General features: G+C 42.9%; 1 protein-coding gene across 3 annotated transcripts in view; it reads left to right on the forward strand.

Annotated features, from left to right (window-relative positions):
• Window positions 1–1,776: 1,776 nt before the first annotated feature.
• Window positions 1,777–17,309, forward strand: part of LOC108936477 (myotubularin-related protein 5-like) — a 50,853-nt gene continuing 35,320 nt past the window's right edge. For all 3 annotated transcript variants that reach the window (XM_029248619.1, XM_029248620.1, XM_029248621.1), the window contains exon 1: window positions 1,777–2,066. In XM_029248619.1, coding sequence (XP_029104452.1) covers window positions 2,012–2,066 — 55 coding nt within the window. In that variant the 5' untranslated portion in view covers window positions 1,777–2,011. The remainder of the gene's footprint in view (window positions 2,067–17,309) is intronic.

Raw genomic sequence — 17,309 nt, forward strand, 5'->3', positions numbered from 1 at the left:
GTTCCTAAGAATGAGAGAAACCAGAATATATGCCATTTTTTTCAATATTTAAGTTAACACTCCATCTTAACTACAGAACACATGTAGATACTTGTAAGGCTGAATTTGTAGCTGAATATTCAATAATACTGAGGACTGTAATTACTAATGTATAACATTATCTGCCATCATTTGCACTTTTAAACATTCTGCGCAGTATTTCTACTCTGATGGAGGCAATTGTATATAACTCTGTTAATATATTGACAGCATTGTTTTCAAAGCTTGTGGAGTTACGTGGTTGTTACTGCACTTGAAGCCAAGATGAGTCAGCTCCTTGCCTTTCAGACATACTGACAACACTCTAAGGGTCTTTATCGAGTAAAATCCACAGTCCCATCAGACAGCTGTTTATTCTGGACCCAGCAGTGAATGGCATAACAGAGGATTCCAGTAAATTGCGCGAACTGAATGCAATCATTTGCATTTCAGAAGGAGATAAGCGTTTTAATAGGAAGCAATTACGATTGCTTTTACATTTCAGATGTACTTTGTAGAATAACCAGCTGGATTCAAATTCATTTTCTCGAAATGCTTTCAAATGGATGGAAAAGGACATGCGAGATTTAAAACATTTCTTTTTTATGCCACATAATTTATGCGGATGTATTCAGTCTCCGAGTAATAAGATGTTTAATGCTGAAATAAACATTAATATCGTTTAGCATTCGTGAAGAAATTATTGTGTATGTTGAGCTCAGTGGGCCTGGGAAGATATTTCTGATGATAAACAGAAAATATTTAGTTCTGTGAAATTAATAATGTTTAAGCATGTGAGATATATATACACACACATTTTCTGAACTGCTTGTCCCAAGCAGGGTCGCAGGGAACTGGAGCCTACCCAGCAACACAGGGCGTAAGGCCAGAGGTGGAGGGGACACCAGTCTGTCACAAGGCACCCCAAGTGGAACTCGAACCCCAGACCCACTGGAGAGCAGGACCTGGTCCAACCCACTGCGCCACCGCACCCCTCTTATGTGCGATATATCTGAAGTTTTACTATATTTATGAGATTGAAGACCACATACTGCTCTGTCTATATATCAGTCAGATCATGTGCTGTTGTATGTCTGTAAGAGACAATTTAAATTCCACTGCAGGCTTATCAATTTCCATAGTGAAAGCGAAACCAGGTGGTGGTATTTTGACCATTTCAAGAAGCTGGGATGGCTTGAAGCTAATACTACTATTTATACCATGGTACACAGCCCCGATGGACAAGCGGAAGGTGCTAAACAATGTAAAACACTCCGACAAAGGACAATTCAGGGTCTCCGGTTCACCTGAAATGTGAAGCCCAAAAGAACAGGGGGAGAACATGCGAAGTGCACCACACTGAATCAATCTGTAATCCACGACCGAATGCGTGTCCTAGGCGCTGCGAAGCACCAGCTCTGCCGGCTGAGCCCCTATGCCATTTGAAGAAAAACAAGTGATCCAATATACTCTGTGCTCCTAGTATGTACCAATGTGGAAGGACCAAGGGGCCTAAAAATGTGAAATATTAATTATCTGGGGCCATAAATTATGACTACAGATAATCAACCTACTTTGACCATGTCTTTAAAGGAAGGATGGAGGAAATTAAGGCTACGAATAACAGCGTAAGACATTTATTTTCATACTGTAAAGTATTCACGAGCAGGTGAAGGCGACCATTGCGTTGAAGAACCTCGGCTCAAGCTTCATTTGCGCTAATGGAGGCTCACAATTGCCCATGCGCAGTCGGGCCCTCCCTCTCTCCTTCTCCAAGCTCCCGCGTTCACGCTGTGCGCGTCCTCGCTCGCTTCTGTCAGGGTTGGGATGTGTCTCAGTATGGCGGTAGGGCGCGTCGGCAGGGATGCTAGTGCTACCGCTCTCTCTGCCGCTCTTACTGGCGCCGTCTCCGCAGGCAGCGGAATGTGAAGCCCACGGCGGAAGGACAGGACGCGAAACGGGCCTGACGCGCTGATAGTCCCCGAGAGCGGACATGGCCAGACTGGCCGACTATTTCGTGGTGGTCGGGTACGACCTCGACAAGAGGGGTGAGTTTGACGGCGGCTATGCTAACCGGTTCTAAACCAACGCTTACCGAAGGGAGGCGGGGACGCTCTCGTGCGGGCCGGTGCGAGGCACGGCATTGTGGCCGCCTTCCGGGTTCCCAGCTCGGCTTCACTCTCGAACTTGACACCGCGGCTATGAGGCCTCAGTCAGGAATAGCGACTCCGAGAACTTTGCTGGAATGTTGAAAGCAAAGCCAACAGCAGTTTCACGGTGGGGCTTAACATTTTATGTCAGCAGTCTTGTCGTGCTCTGCTTATTTTATATTTTGTAACAGTGTTGGCTGTGTGTGTGTGTGTGTGTACTGTATGAATGGAGTTTGCATTATATTTTGTTTGTTTTATTCAACAACACAAGTAACCTGTGTGTCTGGAGTGAACATGCTGGAAAAGCAAGAAATTAGTTCTTGAGAACATGTCTAGTGTAAGGTCGACTGCGAATGTAGTCATGATTGTTCACAATTTCTTACTAATCTCTATCTGAGATCTGTGTGGCAGTGATTTAAACATTTGTACAGAAGGGAACTCATTCTGGAGTAATTCAGGGTAAGTGTCTTGCTTAAGGGTACAACAGCAGGGGGAAAGGATTTGTACCGGCGGGAGATGTGAGATTAAAAAGCAACAGCCCTAAAACACTACACCACCAGGCCGCTGTCCCCATTCCTTCAGCTGTGGTCACTGTAAGGTAGCTTACATTAATTTCTTTTGCTCGGTTTTCTCCAGAGTGACTCTCACTGTTCAGGGGTTGACGGTGGTTTACCCATGTATATAGCTGGGTAATTTTTACTGTATCGTTTCAGGGTAAGTACTTGATCACTACATCAGGGGGCGGGAAACGAACCCGGGGTGCTTAGAGTGCAAGGTGGCAACTGTAAACATTACAGCCCCTGCTGCTTTAATCCTGACGTTGGGGGCAGTCGTATGAATTTGAAAAGGCAGGTGCTGCCGTCGTTTTGTGCGTCCTGCGGATATGATGATGCGATGGTGAAAATGGGCCGCGTCCCTGCGTTACGTAATGAGTGAGACCTGGGCAGAGGTGCGCGGTTTCGGCCTCCGGAGCTGCCGCCTTGTCCCGCTGATGTCCCTATGAAACCTGCTGTTTTCCTGAGCTCCAGGCAGCTGCGTCCTAGATTCCCGTCCGAGGGTAGCCTGTGACAATGAAAAAATAATACTGCCTTTACGAGGTGGTTCATAGCGTCTTCTAAACACCAAGCATTTAGCATCGGGAAAGATTTTGCATTTATTCACTGGGTTCCGATGTGTTTATGTACTGTATTACAGAAAGCGCTCCATTGCGGACCTCGGTGACTCAGATTTGACGAAGACCTCATTCCCACGAAGATGAATCATTTTGGTTGACCCTTGTGTTTGAGGAAGAAAGGTGTCAGCGTTGGCGAATGGGAGCCCTAAGATGCGTACATTACATCACGTCTCACCCCCCCCCCGAACGCTGTTTCTGTCCCAACAACCTTAACGGTGTGATGACAGTCGATCATTTGCTAACCAGATACTCAGGAGTAGGATTTGAGTCTAAAAAGAGCAGCAGGGCTGCTGTGCAGTTTCTGCTGCTTCACACTTTATGAAGATGGGGGGGGGGGGGATTTAAGTAAATTGACTGACAGGCAATACATTTGTGTGCGTATCTTTCTGTATTCTCAGCTTGTAGACATAGTTAATTTGACAGTATATAATTTTGAAAGTATGTTTATTCTTTGTCTATTTATTGTTTAAAAAAAAAAATTCGCCTTTATCTTCTATTATATTCATTTTTTGGCTCTAGGACATTGTATCAGGCAGCCGGACCCTGACGGTGTGACAGCTGCATTAGTCTGCTAAATTAGAAAACAAAAATGTGTAGATGTGTCACTTTGACCACATTGGCTGTGCCTGTGGCTTTGAAATTTGGGGTTTCACACGAGTTGCTGGTCATATGAGCTGAATGCCTCTTAAATGTGTTCATAAACTTCTCCAGAATTTTTCTGGATTAAATGTAGATTAGTTTGTTTCACTCACAAACTATTGTGTTGCCAGCAAATTAACAAACCACTCGCATGTTCAGCCGAGAATTTGGGTTCAAAATACTTCTGGATGGTGGCATTACCAGAGTCTGAGCTGTTATCTGAATCAGGTTGTGTTTGTTCCTCTCATCACAATCGTTTCATGCAGGGTCCAGAATAACAGGCGAATCTTTGGAATTGCTCTTTTGTTGCTGGGTGTGGTGGACTGCAATTTTTTGGACTGCAGCTCCGAGCCAAAGTTGCGGTCATCCTCAATGCATTCATGCTATCACCAGAAAGAAGTCGGATTCTTCTCTCTGTGCGGCTCCTCGGCCAAACAGGAAGCGCGAAACGGACCCCGGGGAGGTGAAAAAAAGTGTTTACACTGGGAGTCCAGATTCTCTGCTGTGCCTGGCCTTTGAAAGCCGGGTGAAGGACAATACGGCAGTCATTCCCAGAAGTCCCATCTCGCTGTCCAGTTGCGGTGCTGGGACACTGGCCTGCTCATTTGGGACCTGCCAAAAGCTTGTTACACTGAATTTTTGGTTGAACGCACATGGAGTTTGTGGTGGTGCACAAAAAGAGTGTATTCATTATTTACAGCAGACTGACAGCTCCCACCAGTGTACTGCTGGGCTGGAATGATTTTCCAAGCTCACTCACTATGAATACCCGCTTAAGGCAGGGTTGCAGTGGTCCAGAGCCTATCTCAGGAGTACAGATTGGTCGACTTAAGCAGGGTACATCTGCAGAACGCTAGTCACTATGACCAACACCCATGTATTGTTTATTGCGTATATGGCTTCGGACTTTACCGTTTCATCTTCATGTTACAAAGGTAGCTAAGCTGCTACCAAAAGGAGGTTGTTTTCAGTTCCACAGTGACAAAACTCGTTCACGGCTTGGGGGGCTATGTCATGAGAGAAAGTGGCCGCACACCCTAATGTCCTGAACTGAATCTTGAACTGTGAGGCTGACATTAAAGAACCCAGTGGGTGTTGAGGAATGTCACACATCCAATGAACATCTGGACCGGAAAAGCCAAGGACGGGTTTCCTTGTTCCCATCCCTGCAGAGTCCTGTCACTTTCAGGAAGAAGCTTGAACTTTTGAGTCTGAGCAGCACTTCCACAAATACTTCCGACAGTCTCCCAATTGTTTCAGCATTGTAGTGTTGTGTTTTTAAAAATCTGATAATGAAACCATCACATTTGACATGAGCAGGTTCGGAAGGCAGACCTGGCGTATCACTTTGACGTGCGAGACCCTTAACGTTGCGCACGATTGAACCGTACGATGTTGAGACAGCAGGCTGTCCCAGCATCCCAAGTGATCAAACGGGATGGTTTTTGCACAGCCTTACTCACTCTGGGGGTGTGTCTGCAACAGCATGGGGGGGGGGGTTCTCTGACCACGCTCATGCAGCATGCCAAAGCGGTCTTCCCTGGAATTTGGAGAATGCTACTCTCTTTGCAGCAAGTTGTTTTCCAGGCATCGCTCGAAGCCTCATCAATAATTTAGGCTTCTTGTACTCCTCTTGTACATTGTCATTTAATATGCTTTGAGCACTTTGGCTGGCGTGCAGTGAAAAATGGAAGACAGTCCCCTTTAATGCACTGTACTTTTCGGTGCTTGGGCGGTACCGCATCTGTACGTATAGCTCGCTTGTCCAAGTCTCTCATTTCTGACGAGCGACGTTCATCATCCAAAGAGTGCAGCCTGAGTTCATTTGAACCATTAGCCTCTATGGGTGATAGTAACCTTTCCATTGTCCCAGTGGTGTTGAGCTGTCTATACTACTACTTTTCTCTTATTTGCTTTCATTATCTATTATTGCACTATTTCCTTACTCCAGAGTGATTCCAGTGTTTTCTGTCACTGTTTACCTTTCACCAGTTTTTTTTGTTTTACTGTAATATCCAGTAGAAATCAGGGTTACAGTTCTGACTTGGGCTGCTTGTTCCTTTCTGAATTGTCCTTTCTTTATGTAGGAATATCCTGCAAAAAATGTTTTTCATGTGCCTGCAATTAAATATACTATCTGTAATGTACTTTTAAAACATTTTGTGTAAAGCTGTTCACAGATTATACAGGGTATAACAGCAGGGCCCCTCCCGGGACATATACTGGGAGCCTTCAGGTGACAGGTGTGTGCCTTTAACTGCCATGTTGCCCTTGCTGTTTTGCGCTGAAAAAATTTAAAAAAATGACAAGACGACAAGGAAGTTTCAGAGGAATGTTCAGTGTGTTTGTTGCTACGGTTGTGATTGCTGTCGGGCGTAGGCAGATGCATGCACCGCGGTGACTGCGCGCAGCAGAGCCGAAATACTTGACGCTCACACCTCTGTTTAACCCAATTCTTCAGCTGTAGACCCTGCCTACACTGGGGCAAGAGAGGAATGGGTATTGAAAGTTATGCTCCCATTAGAATCGATGGCTAGACTTTTCACACCAGTTGTCTCTGGAGGGAATTCATCACCTTTGCAGAAGACAGGGCTCGTCATACATGTGGTGTGTATATGAGCTCATAATGCAACCTGTAGGCCAGTATGCCATCGCTCAGCCTAAGGTGCATTTTTACACAGGGATCTCAATATAAGTGCATATTTCTGCCAAATACCAAAAATTTAAGTTAAAGTAGTAGCAGCAGCTGGTAGCATGGTGCTTAGACCTGTGGTCTTTGAATCTAAAGGTCACAGGTTCAAATTCCATGTACTGCTCAAGTGCCCTTGAGGACGGTACTAACTCTAAATTGCTCTAGTAAAAAATACGCAGCTCTATAAATGGATAAATCATGTCACTTATGAGGGATTTTGTAAAGTGTTGGTAAAATAAATCCATCTAAATGTATTTGGTCATTGGTTGCTGCTGTTCCTCACTATTTTACACCTCTTTAAATGTCAAGGGTGACCACACCAGGCTGGGTTCAACAGGAGGAAGGGGGGCTGGTGCCTCCTTCGCACGTACGGCTTCATGTACACTTGGGGAAAGGTGTACAGGCGTGAGGGGGCTGGCTCGACATCAAGGTCATCACGCAAAACTTCCCGCTGTTTTCCGTTTCCTTTTTATAGACACTCGAACAGAGTTGGTGGTTCTTCAGGAAAGAACTGAACCAAAATGACAGAAATGAAAATAGACAGCGGAAGTGGGACTGTCTTTGTGATCATGTAGGATGTAGGTCTTCCTGGGGTTTGTTTGGGTTTCCTTCTCACTTGGTCGAGTTCACACATTCAGTCAGGCACTTCCTGCCCCATGTGACACGCCAGCACCTGGATGTGATGCTTCATATTCGTGTAGTATGCTGGAAAACTCTTAGGTCTCCTCTGCAGTAGGCAGTGAGGCTTCATCCGTCCAACAGTCGCAGTGGAGTCTTCCCATCCCGCTAGTAGTGGTGCAGAAAGTGGAAGAGGTGCGGTAGTCGTGAGACCCCTGATTACCTCCGAGTTTTTTTCTATATAAATCTCAACATGTCTTAACTTCAACTGCAGTGTCCAAAAATGTCTCCAGTTTTTAGAATCCTGAATTCTTCATTATCAAAGGTATTCTCATATCCAATCCAATATAAACATATGCAATTCTAATTTCTTTTAACTGAGATTGAAGTGCTTTTAAAATATTCTAACACCATTCTGTTTATCATGTTCTGTCTTTGAACAACTTTGTCAAAGATAACTACTTACGAGCTTAGTAATAAAAATGAATAAACGGTTGGTCACTGGAACTGAAACTACTGTGATAGCCTGGTTTCTACAGTTAAACAGTAGTAGGCAAAACCTTACTAATTATCATAAAGAACTTCTGTATATAACTTTCAGAAATTCATAAGTCCTTTTTGTGGAAATTTGACACAGAATAAAATAATATAGAACTTAAACGATCAATCTAAGCCAAAGCCTAAGAATAGAGTAAGCTGCTTATGAATGGTAACCATGGAATTGACATCACCAACATAATGTAGTTTATCAGGTTCCCCCCCCCGCGCTGTAGAGGTATTTTTGTGTGGGGAGTCTTGAGAAAGGCGTTACAAGGCGTTAAATTTAAATGAAGAAACTGTGTCGATAACCTCTTCCCATGTGAACATGTGAGCAGCTGTGTCAGGCTTGTTTTGCATGGGGATGCTTATACTGTTGGCCCTTGAGAGAGAGGAATATGTGTAGGCACGACATCTGTGCTTCAGACTTGATCAGGCACGAGGGATGAGGAGCATACCACAGTTGGCAGCAGCCACCTGGCCAGTAACAACAGAGGCAAAGAGCTGGGACTTTGTGCAGTCTATGGTATGGATGGTTCTCAAGGTCATTCAGTGTACATCGCTAATCCGTGGTGAATTGCTTGCAACACTTGGCTGTGGCATTGATAGAAAACACATTGGTGTCCATGAGAAGGAAGAGGAAAAGTATGTGCAGTAAGGGTGGAGGAGGTTTGTGTATTCATTTCTCGTGCTATTCAGAATTTGAACAGAGAGCTCCCCATCAATGGGAGCCCCACCTTGTCTGCTTGACTCCATCTAGACGAGTTGGTTCCTCTTCATGGTCCACAGCACTGGGTTGATAGTGTTTAGAGTTGAATTTTTCTTAAATCTCACGGTCCACTTTTGTGCTGGTAGATGTTAGCTGTCATATGAATTAATATACTCTGCAGGTGTCTTGAATGATTTTTTTTTTTTTTTTTTTTTTTTTTTAGCGGAGAATTACATGCATAGTATTCGGCGATTTGTTTTGAGAAGTGCTTGGAGGCACCTTTGTTTGTCGCCGTTAGAAACGGGGCAGGGCATGTGGACTTTTAGGAAGCGGTTAACCACAACCATTTGAGCGAGCAGCTTCACTTATTCTCTCTCTTTTGTCAGGCAGTTATGTTTTTCTTCACTGGACTATGTGACAGTCTATTAAGTCAAATGACTACATGTGTATGGGACTAGGGCATTACTCTCAGGAGAAAAATCCATAATGTTTAGGGTAATTGAAATTCTCCACATGAATAAGCGGTGGCACAGGGTCTTGATGTATTATCTGCCATGAAATCACCTGGGAACTCTAAGTAGAAAGAGACCAGAAAGAAATCCTTACTGTTTGATGGATGGATGGGTGGGTGGATGGATGGATGGATGGATGGGTGGACAGATACTGTATCGCGAAGGAAATTGGTCACAAGTTTCATGTTGTACCATCCGAGCTATTTGGGTCTACACCCAAATATATCAGGGAGTTGTCATGCCAATGCCACCAAGACTGTCTGGTTCTAGTGTGAGAAACATCAGCGTGACATCCATGTTTTTGCTTGGTCATCCCATTTGGTCACTGCTTTTACTGGAGGTCTCTCCAAGAAAGTTTTGATCATCGACACAAACCTGTCGAGTTTAGACTGGACTTAGCCTAAGTTTGTTTTTCTTAAGTCATTCAGTTGGGTTGGACTGATTTATTTATATTCAACCAAGTCTAATTGGTTTTGGTTTCATGGAAGCATGCACAGTTAGGACTCTGGTGTAAAAATTAAAAATATAATTATATATACAAGAATGGAGTGTTGACTGCCAAAATGTAACTAAGTGCCATCAAGTTGATGTTGACCGTTGTTGACCATAGTGTGCTTCTAGAACATTCTGTCACTCACTTGTGTCCTTAGTATTAAAGGGATCTGTCCATTGTCACTGTGATTGAGTCTGATTTTTGGCTGTCCTCTTGTTTTCTCCACAAACATGTAACCTGGTTGAATTATTCATCTTTAAACTGAATTGTATTGTAAGTTTATTTTTTTAAGAGGGCTGTAACTGAATGGTCAGCCTGTACTTCCAGTCCTCCAGCCAACAAGAACTTTGACTGAAATTAGATATCTTTACAGTATGGCTGAACACTTGGCCTGGGTACCTCACCAGCTGTTCAGACATGCACACATATGGCAACCTATTAATGACTAAATACTGTCTTGGTTTTAAATGCATTTCCTGTAAGTGCAGATAAAAGGATGGGGCTTGTACTGGTGGCCTTTTATATACCCAGACTCAATGCTCAATAGTGTTCCCTCATGTGAAAAGGAAAAGGAGATACATCTTCACAATGTCAGGATAACACATACTAGACCAGAAATATTGGGCTTCTTAAAAATCAGTTGATGTCATATAAGTCTCGGGTGTATAATTTCATACGCAAAGCTTGGGATTGAAGGCCTGAATCAATGCGAATGTTCTCTGGCCACCAGTGCATATGTCTTAAGTATTCATAATTGTTCCCATGGCAGTTTTGTGACATTATTGCTTGTTTGTTCAGCATTAAAATACACTGTGACTACACACAACATGGGAGACATAGCCGTTTGATGGGGTCCTCTTAGACCTGAACGTGTCTCTGTATTAATGATTTAATCCAGTGGGGATAGGAACCCAAGGCCAGCACCTACTTGAGAAACCAAGCTCTGCAGCTTCAGATGTCATCCCATTACTTTATGAAAGTTCCTACTTTTACAATGATTATTAGCTAGTATTTAGTTAACCTCTGTCAAAGGTGATTTACAATGTTGGATACACTACGCTGAACCCCCATGCAATCATTCAACCATCTACACAGCAGAACAATGTAACACACACATACTAAGGGGGAGTTCAGTCACCAAAGTCATAGGATCAAAAGGTGTTTGAATGTGAAATGTTTAGATTTCAGTGTCAATTTAGGCATTTCTTTTTAAAGACATATTATTCTGAGCTTAAAAGAGATGCAAGAAATATGGTAAGTCATAAAGACCCCAAAACAAAAGGATTAAAAAAAACTCTAGCTCAGTGGACCTTGACAGTTAAATGTCTAGCATTTTCACATTGGCATAACTCTGCCAAAGGAATTGTCTTTGAGGAGAAACCCTTTTCACCAACTCTGTTGCCTGGTCCAGTTGATAATGTTTGTTAATCTGCAAATGTCATTCACACTCAAACCCTCTTGTCTGGCCTGCTTTCCATAATAGTGATTAAACTTTTGAACTCTCACCAAAGCACAGATTGGAGAATTATGCAACGGGATCTTGCAGCATGATTCATAGGTTGAATGTTTCTAACCTGCCATAATATTTTGAGTTGCCTCTTCATTAGTCTGAAATGTACTTCTCCAAAAGGACCTCATGTTTTAGCAGCATCTTCAGGGCTCCTCCGAAAGGATCTGGACATTGAAATTCTTGTATTTCCACCTACAGCTGGAAGGATTGCAGGGCTCTGAGTTGTTGTGCTTTTTACCTCTTTGTAAATTGGTCAAGTTGGATTGAACTGTTACATACTTGAGCAGATCAGTCCTACCTGTTGGATAGCTGCCCACATGTTGGACCAAAATGTTGTTTCTTCAGTGTTTGCAGAGAGTTTGGCCGCTGCAGGCCATTGAAGGAATGACATCTAGGGGTGTGCGATTGTTGACAAGGGTGTGCCAAAGCGCTCTTTCTTACCACAGGAACTGTACATGGGCACTACCGCTACCATACGGCTCTGCAACTGCCACACCTGGCCACGGTGTGTTACGCTCACTTAACCGATAATCTAGACCTTGAAACACTAATGTTGGTTTCCTGTTTCTTGGAATGTGTCCAGCAGAGTATTTCAGCAAGTTCGTATTGAAGCAGCATATAATTTATGCCAATTCAGCTATGCCCACTGCATTTTTGTACAGAGTTGTTTAAAGGACAAATGTGTGCCTTTAAAATTTCTCCCAAGATATTGTACTGAAACTGAGGAAAAGAGAATTTTGTTGAATGTTGTAGTTCTTGATGTTCTTGTACTACTGTGTTTTTTGAACAGTACAGTTTTGGGTATAATTTTTGTTTTTTTTTTTTTTTTTTTTTTTGTCAAGTTATTTGAGGGCCGAGGGTAGTGTACCCTACAGTCAGAAGAGTTGTACTCTGTTTTTGCAGCACATTATGATCCTGGTTTCCATATCACGTGCAGAAAGTCACTGATCGGGAGTTGGCAAACTCTTATGTAGGCGCTAATGCTGCATGTGTGGGGGTAGTGTTCCTCAGAGTTGCATTCCTCCCCCAGCCACCAGCCGTTCCCATGGTTTTCTGCAGGGGCGGCTGGCCGGCCGGCCATGGAATCGGCTTGCTCCTCTCCCGTAACGAGGTGGTCAAAATGTACGTGATAGTTGGACAGGGCTCTAGATGACAAGCTACACGTTTGCACGCCTGTTGTTGGCGTCACCCTGCCATCAGACATGCAGCGGTGTGAAAGTTCAAGCCTTTGAGTTGATAAGGAAGGAGTTGAACTGTGAGAACGTGAATGGGGAAGTTTGATAATTCTGTGAGTTGTTTTACATCTGCATTTTTATGAATTCCTGCAGTTACCAAATGAGTCATGAGTTTTCATCTCAGTAGATGAACCAAAGTGTCAATGTAAATGAGCACAGCGCTGGAAGCTAGGACATAACGTTGCATCTCAGTGGAGATCTGCTTTGCGTTGTTCAGATTAAGGATGTCTTAACAGGAGCCAATGCTGATGGTCTTTTGGTGGCCTGTGTGGTGTCTGTTTCAAGTTGTGCCGTAGAGTTGCATTCCTCACTTTGCTCAGACTAGGTCGTCCTGGAAGTTGTACCCCTATCTAAGAGCCTTGTAGAATTTTAATTAACTTAGCTGACACTTTTCTCCAGTGTGTCCAACAGCGTTGGGTCTGTACTCTAAAATACTTGATTGATCTGTTTGTAAACTCATGTTTGCCTCCTTATTTATTATGAGACCGATATCGATCGGGCATTTGTGGTTGGCTTGCAATCGAGCAAGCGTCTACCACTCCCATAATTGGGGTTAAGAGATGTTTGAAATTTTACCCAGTCACAATCAGCGAAGCAGTGGACAGCTGTTTTGCCCTTATTGGGGCATATCATCAGTGCACACTCCTGGATTCGAATCGTGGACTAACTGATTGGCTTGGATTAATATTCCAGTGCTCTTACCGTTACTCTACCACGGCACGGCACGGCGACTGGGTATGTAGGAGGGTGTTTTTACGTTCGTAAACTCATGTTCGCCCCCATTGTTATCGATATCGGTCTCGTAATAAAAAAAACACGCTCCACGCGCCAATCCGTTAGTCCACGGTTCGAATCCAGGCGTGTGCAGTGCTGATGAGCCCCAGTAAGGGCGAAACAGCTGTCCACTGTTTGTGACTGGGTAAAATTTCACTTGATTGATCCATTTATACAAGGTTATAATTTTACATTTCTTTATGTATTTATACATCTAGGTAATTTTTACTGTATTATTTCAGGCTAAGTACCTTGATCAAGGGTTCAACGAGGGGTGTCCTTTGATTGCAGACCATAGCTGTAGCCACTACACCACTTTCTGTCCCACGTTTAGTCTCTTCTAGGCTGAAGGATTGTTACTCTGCATGTTGCTTGAAAGATGTAAAAGTGGAGGACATCAAAAGGAAAGTGTGATTCTGAATAATCAGTTTACGGCAAATACTGTCCATGGCACCTTATCAAACGGCATAATTTACAAGAATTGTAGAAACAGTGTGTGATTCTGCATATTTCAAGCAACATGTACACTAACATTTATGTGAATATTAGAATAGTATTTCCTTATTTGTGTTTGGGGAGGCATTGACCTGAGGAGGAATATCTCTGGCTCAGGGGTTGAGGAGGCTGGAATCATCAGTCGTGGAGGGGGGGGAAAGGGACCAAATGCTTTTTTTTTTTTTTTTTTTTTTTGCTACTTTTTGTATTTTTATGAGATGATATCTAAGTGTGAAAAGCTTTGTGGGTGAGTGGCTCTTCTCTCTGCTCACCTACCACATTAGAGGCCTGCATTAAACTGCAGAAGAAAGCAGGAGCTTCCTTGCCTACATGTAGGAGTCTCCAGCGTCCCAGGGTGGAACAGTATGTGGTGGGATGAGCCACTCTTGCTGCATAATCACGATTTTCCTCTGCTCTCATGCAGCACTGGAACTGAAAGTTGAAGTTTCTGAACAAAGAATAGTTGAATTCAGGAGGCCTGCCAGTCCTTGGATATGAATATGATCATGATTCCTGTGTGAATCAGAAATATGAAGGCGGGAATGCTTTATGAATTTAACCACCATTTCCGCTGCTCAAAAACTTGGTCTTTCAATGGGGACTGGTCATGAAGTTCTGTCCAGAGTGACTCCCTCCCTCTCTCCCCTTTTCATTGCTGAAGTGTAATCCAATTCATGCCTTTCACTAGAGTCCTGCCACCAGCTTGGCACTGAATGCGAGGGCCTTGGCTTGCCTTTGTCCTCTCTGTGCCTCATTTACATGAAGCATGTGACATGCGCCGGAAACGCCACTACCACTGTCTTTCGAAGAACAGCAGATCCAACACCTCAAGACTTCTTCTCAAGGTCACGATATAGCAAGCCGTGGAAAGGGGTGTGTTGTTAAAGACCCTGCAGTCCACAGTCTTGTGTTTGACCAGGGTTTGCGCTTCACCTCCCCTGAACTGAGGCCTTTAGCTACGTAAAATAGCATCATGTCACCAAAGCCAATGGTTCCCCCCCCCCCCCCCCCCCCCCTTAGCTGCTCAAGTACTAATGAGAAAATGACCCCAAAATGGCTACGTCATAGCAAAGATGACCTCTTGTTAGACCACACTGAAAACTGCAATTAAATAAAGCTTTATTTGCGGTGATCTCTGTATTTATTTACAGTAAACGAAAGGGTAGAATAAGTGTGTTATGCCTTGTCTTCTAAAGATTGGGTTAGGGTGCACCGACTTACTGTGTCTTCCTGTATCGCAACATTTGCGTGAAAGTGTTGTAATGTGGCAGCTACTACTTTCTTACATTGTTGAGAAAATATTGTTCTTAGACACATACTACGTGTAATTCCCATAGTCAGGTGGATTTCATCCCCTCAGTGGAAGCGCTGTTCTTTCCCTATTGTGAGTGCAAATAAATGGCCTTTTTGAGTAGCTTGATGGCTAACCGAGGGGAGTTTCATGAAGTGGTATTACTCAGTTTTCTGGATATCTTAAGTAAACAAGAAGACAGAAGTCACTTATTAAAAGGATTTTCTTTGGACTTTTTGAACTCTACGTTACATGTTTACGAAAGTCATGAGGGCATTTTGAGTAGTCCTTGGAATAAGGCTTAGTGCAATAATTGCACAAATTGTAGTAAACTAATAAAACATTTAACAGAGATGAGATGGAATTAGTAGTGGTAACTGCTACTTTGCATATCTGAAGTTTTGCTGATTCCTGGTGTTTTGTGTTACAAATTTTTTGAAGGAACCAGAAAATGTTTGTATATTGATTTTAAATTGCACAATTTAGAGGGAACATTATGCCAGACCCTTGGGACTCTTGAGTTTGACAAGCAGTTGTTCATAATGAATCAAATGAATGATGATAGTTTATTTTTAGCTTGTATTTGTTGTTACAAATATTAAGGTGACCAAAAACTATTGGTATTTTTATGTGGCATATGATCTTGTCAGCAGTTACAGGGCCATAGGTTGATATGGATTCCCAATATAAATTGCCAGAGATTATCCTGATGCCCTAATAATGCAGTTTTGCTTGAAGGTTTGGATGAATATGTAGCTTCATTCTCACTTTTCATTTTATCTGACATGAGAAGGATTTTTTTTTGTGTGTTGAAAGACTGTTTGCAGTCTGGTGTTACGGTTTAGTTCCCAATTATTGCTTCTCAATTTTAAACATTTTTTTTTTTCCAGCTCGGTAACAAGCCAGCTGTTGCATCAAGACCGGAACTTAGCTGGTGGGAAACTCCAGCTGCAGATTTTTCTGACTTTTCACATTCGTTCTCGTAAACTTCTTGCTTTGTGCTTTGAAAACCGTGATTTGGCCACTAGTTGTAAAGGGACAGTGAACCGAACATGGAAATGACCAGTGTTCTGTGTGTGTGTGCGTGCGTGCGTGCGTGCGTGCGTGCGTGCGCGCGCGCGCGCCCTGAGCAAATCCAGGAATGTGCTTGGTGACTTCATGCTTTTTTTATATCCTGTAGCACGCATTGTTATTTTGTTTAAGCAATAATTAATTTATTGGATAACAGCAATACAGCCAAAGCCACTTGTAATGTTAAGCTACTTACAATGTTTTACCCTGCTGTATAAAAAAGTAATTGTTTTTACTGTACCAGTTCTGGGTAAGAACATTGCTCAACGGTAATACTAGAAGGAGAGATTGAAACCCAGGTCCTGGAATTGCACGGTGACAGCTTTGAGCACTACATGATGACCACTACCTGATGCGCTAAATATACGTTGTTCAATGCCATATTGTTGAACCGTGTTGATACAGACTAGTGTGATTCCCTTATGAGATGTGCAGGTGCTGATGTGCGAATAGTCTCGTCTGAAACGTTGCAGAAATGAGCTGGTTTGGTAAGTCGTTTACACAAGCTAGAGAACGAGCTGCGGTGTGTGTTCATGAAGCGTCACCGAGCTGCCCCAACGTCTCTTATTGAGCCCACAGTGTAGTGCAGTACTGTGTGTCCATGTATGGGGAGTTATACCACATAACCACAAATTAAAATTAAAAATACGCTATGACATTTTCCATTTTTATCTTTGAGCTATATTAAAATTTTAAGTAATTTAAAACTGAAAATAAAAATGCATCGTCTCCACAAACACATTTAATGCTTATTGTTGACTGATTTATCCAATAAACATGTGCAATGCTCCTTATCTTATTAATCACTGACACTCGGGAATACCAAACGCAAGCCATGAACATTGTGGAAGTGAGTTAAATCAATGACTTAATCCAGTTCCTGGATTAATTGTAAATGTAATTCAGTGTCACTCCTAGGATGTGGAAATTAAGGTTGTTTGCACTCCACAATAGGTGAATTTTTTTGAAAATGTGAAGAAAATTGAATAAACTGAAAATTCAAAACTCATACCTTGGTTACACAAGGACCCGGTGTACACACACGCCAGCGTTATCTTTATTTAGCATTTTACAGCTGGGTTTTCTTCCTTTTGTTTTTTCTGCTTCTGAATTTCTCTTCAGGGTGCTTGCCATGACCTGAAGATAATAGTGAAAGAGTCATAATTTACATGTAAATAGAAATTTTGACACACCTTCTTTGAGTCATATGTCACCTTGAAAATTTGACTTCTGTCAGATTGCTATCGGTTCGACATTACTGTCTCAGATGCCATATTCGGTTACAATAAGTGGTGATTGTTAAGCTCGTGGTCTGTTGAGAAATCAGTATATGGCTCTGGTTCTGCTCGATTGCTGGACAGAAGTGAATTGTTGCACATAGTCTTGTTTTA

The sequence above is a fragment of the Scleropages formosus genome, chromosome 24, assembly GCF_900964775.1.
Source record: "Scleropages formosus chromosome 24, fSclFor1.1, whole genome shotgun sequence".
Taxonomy (NCBI): Eukaryota; Metazoa; Chordata; class Actinopteri; order Osteoglossiformes; family Osteoglossidae; genus Scleropages; species Scleropages formosus.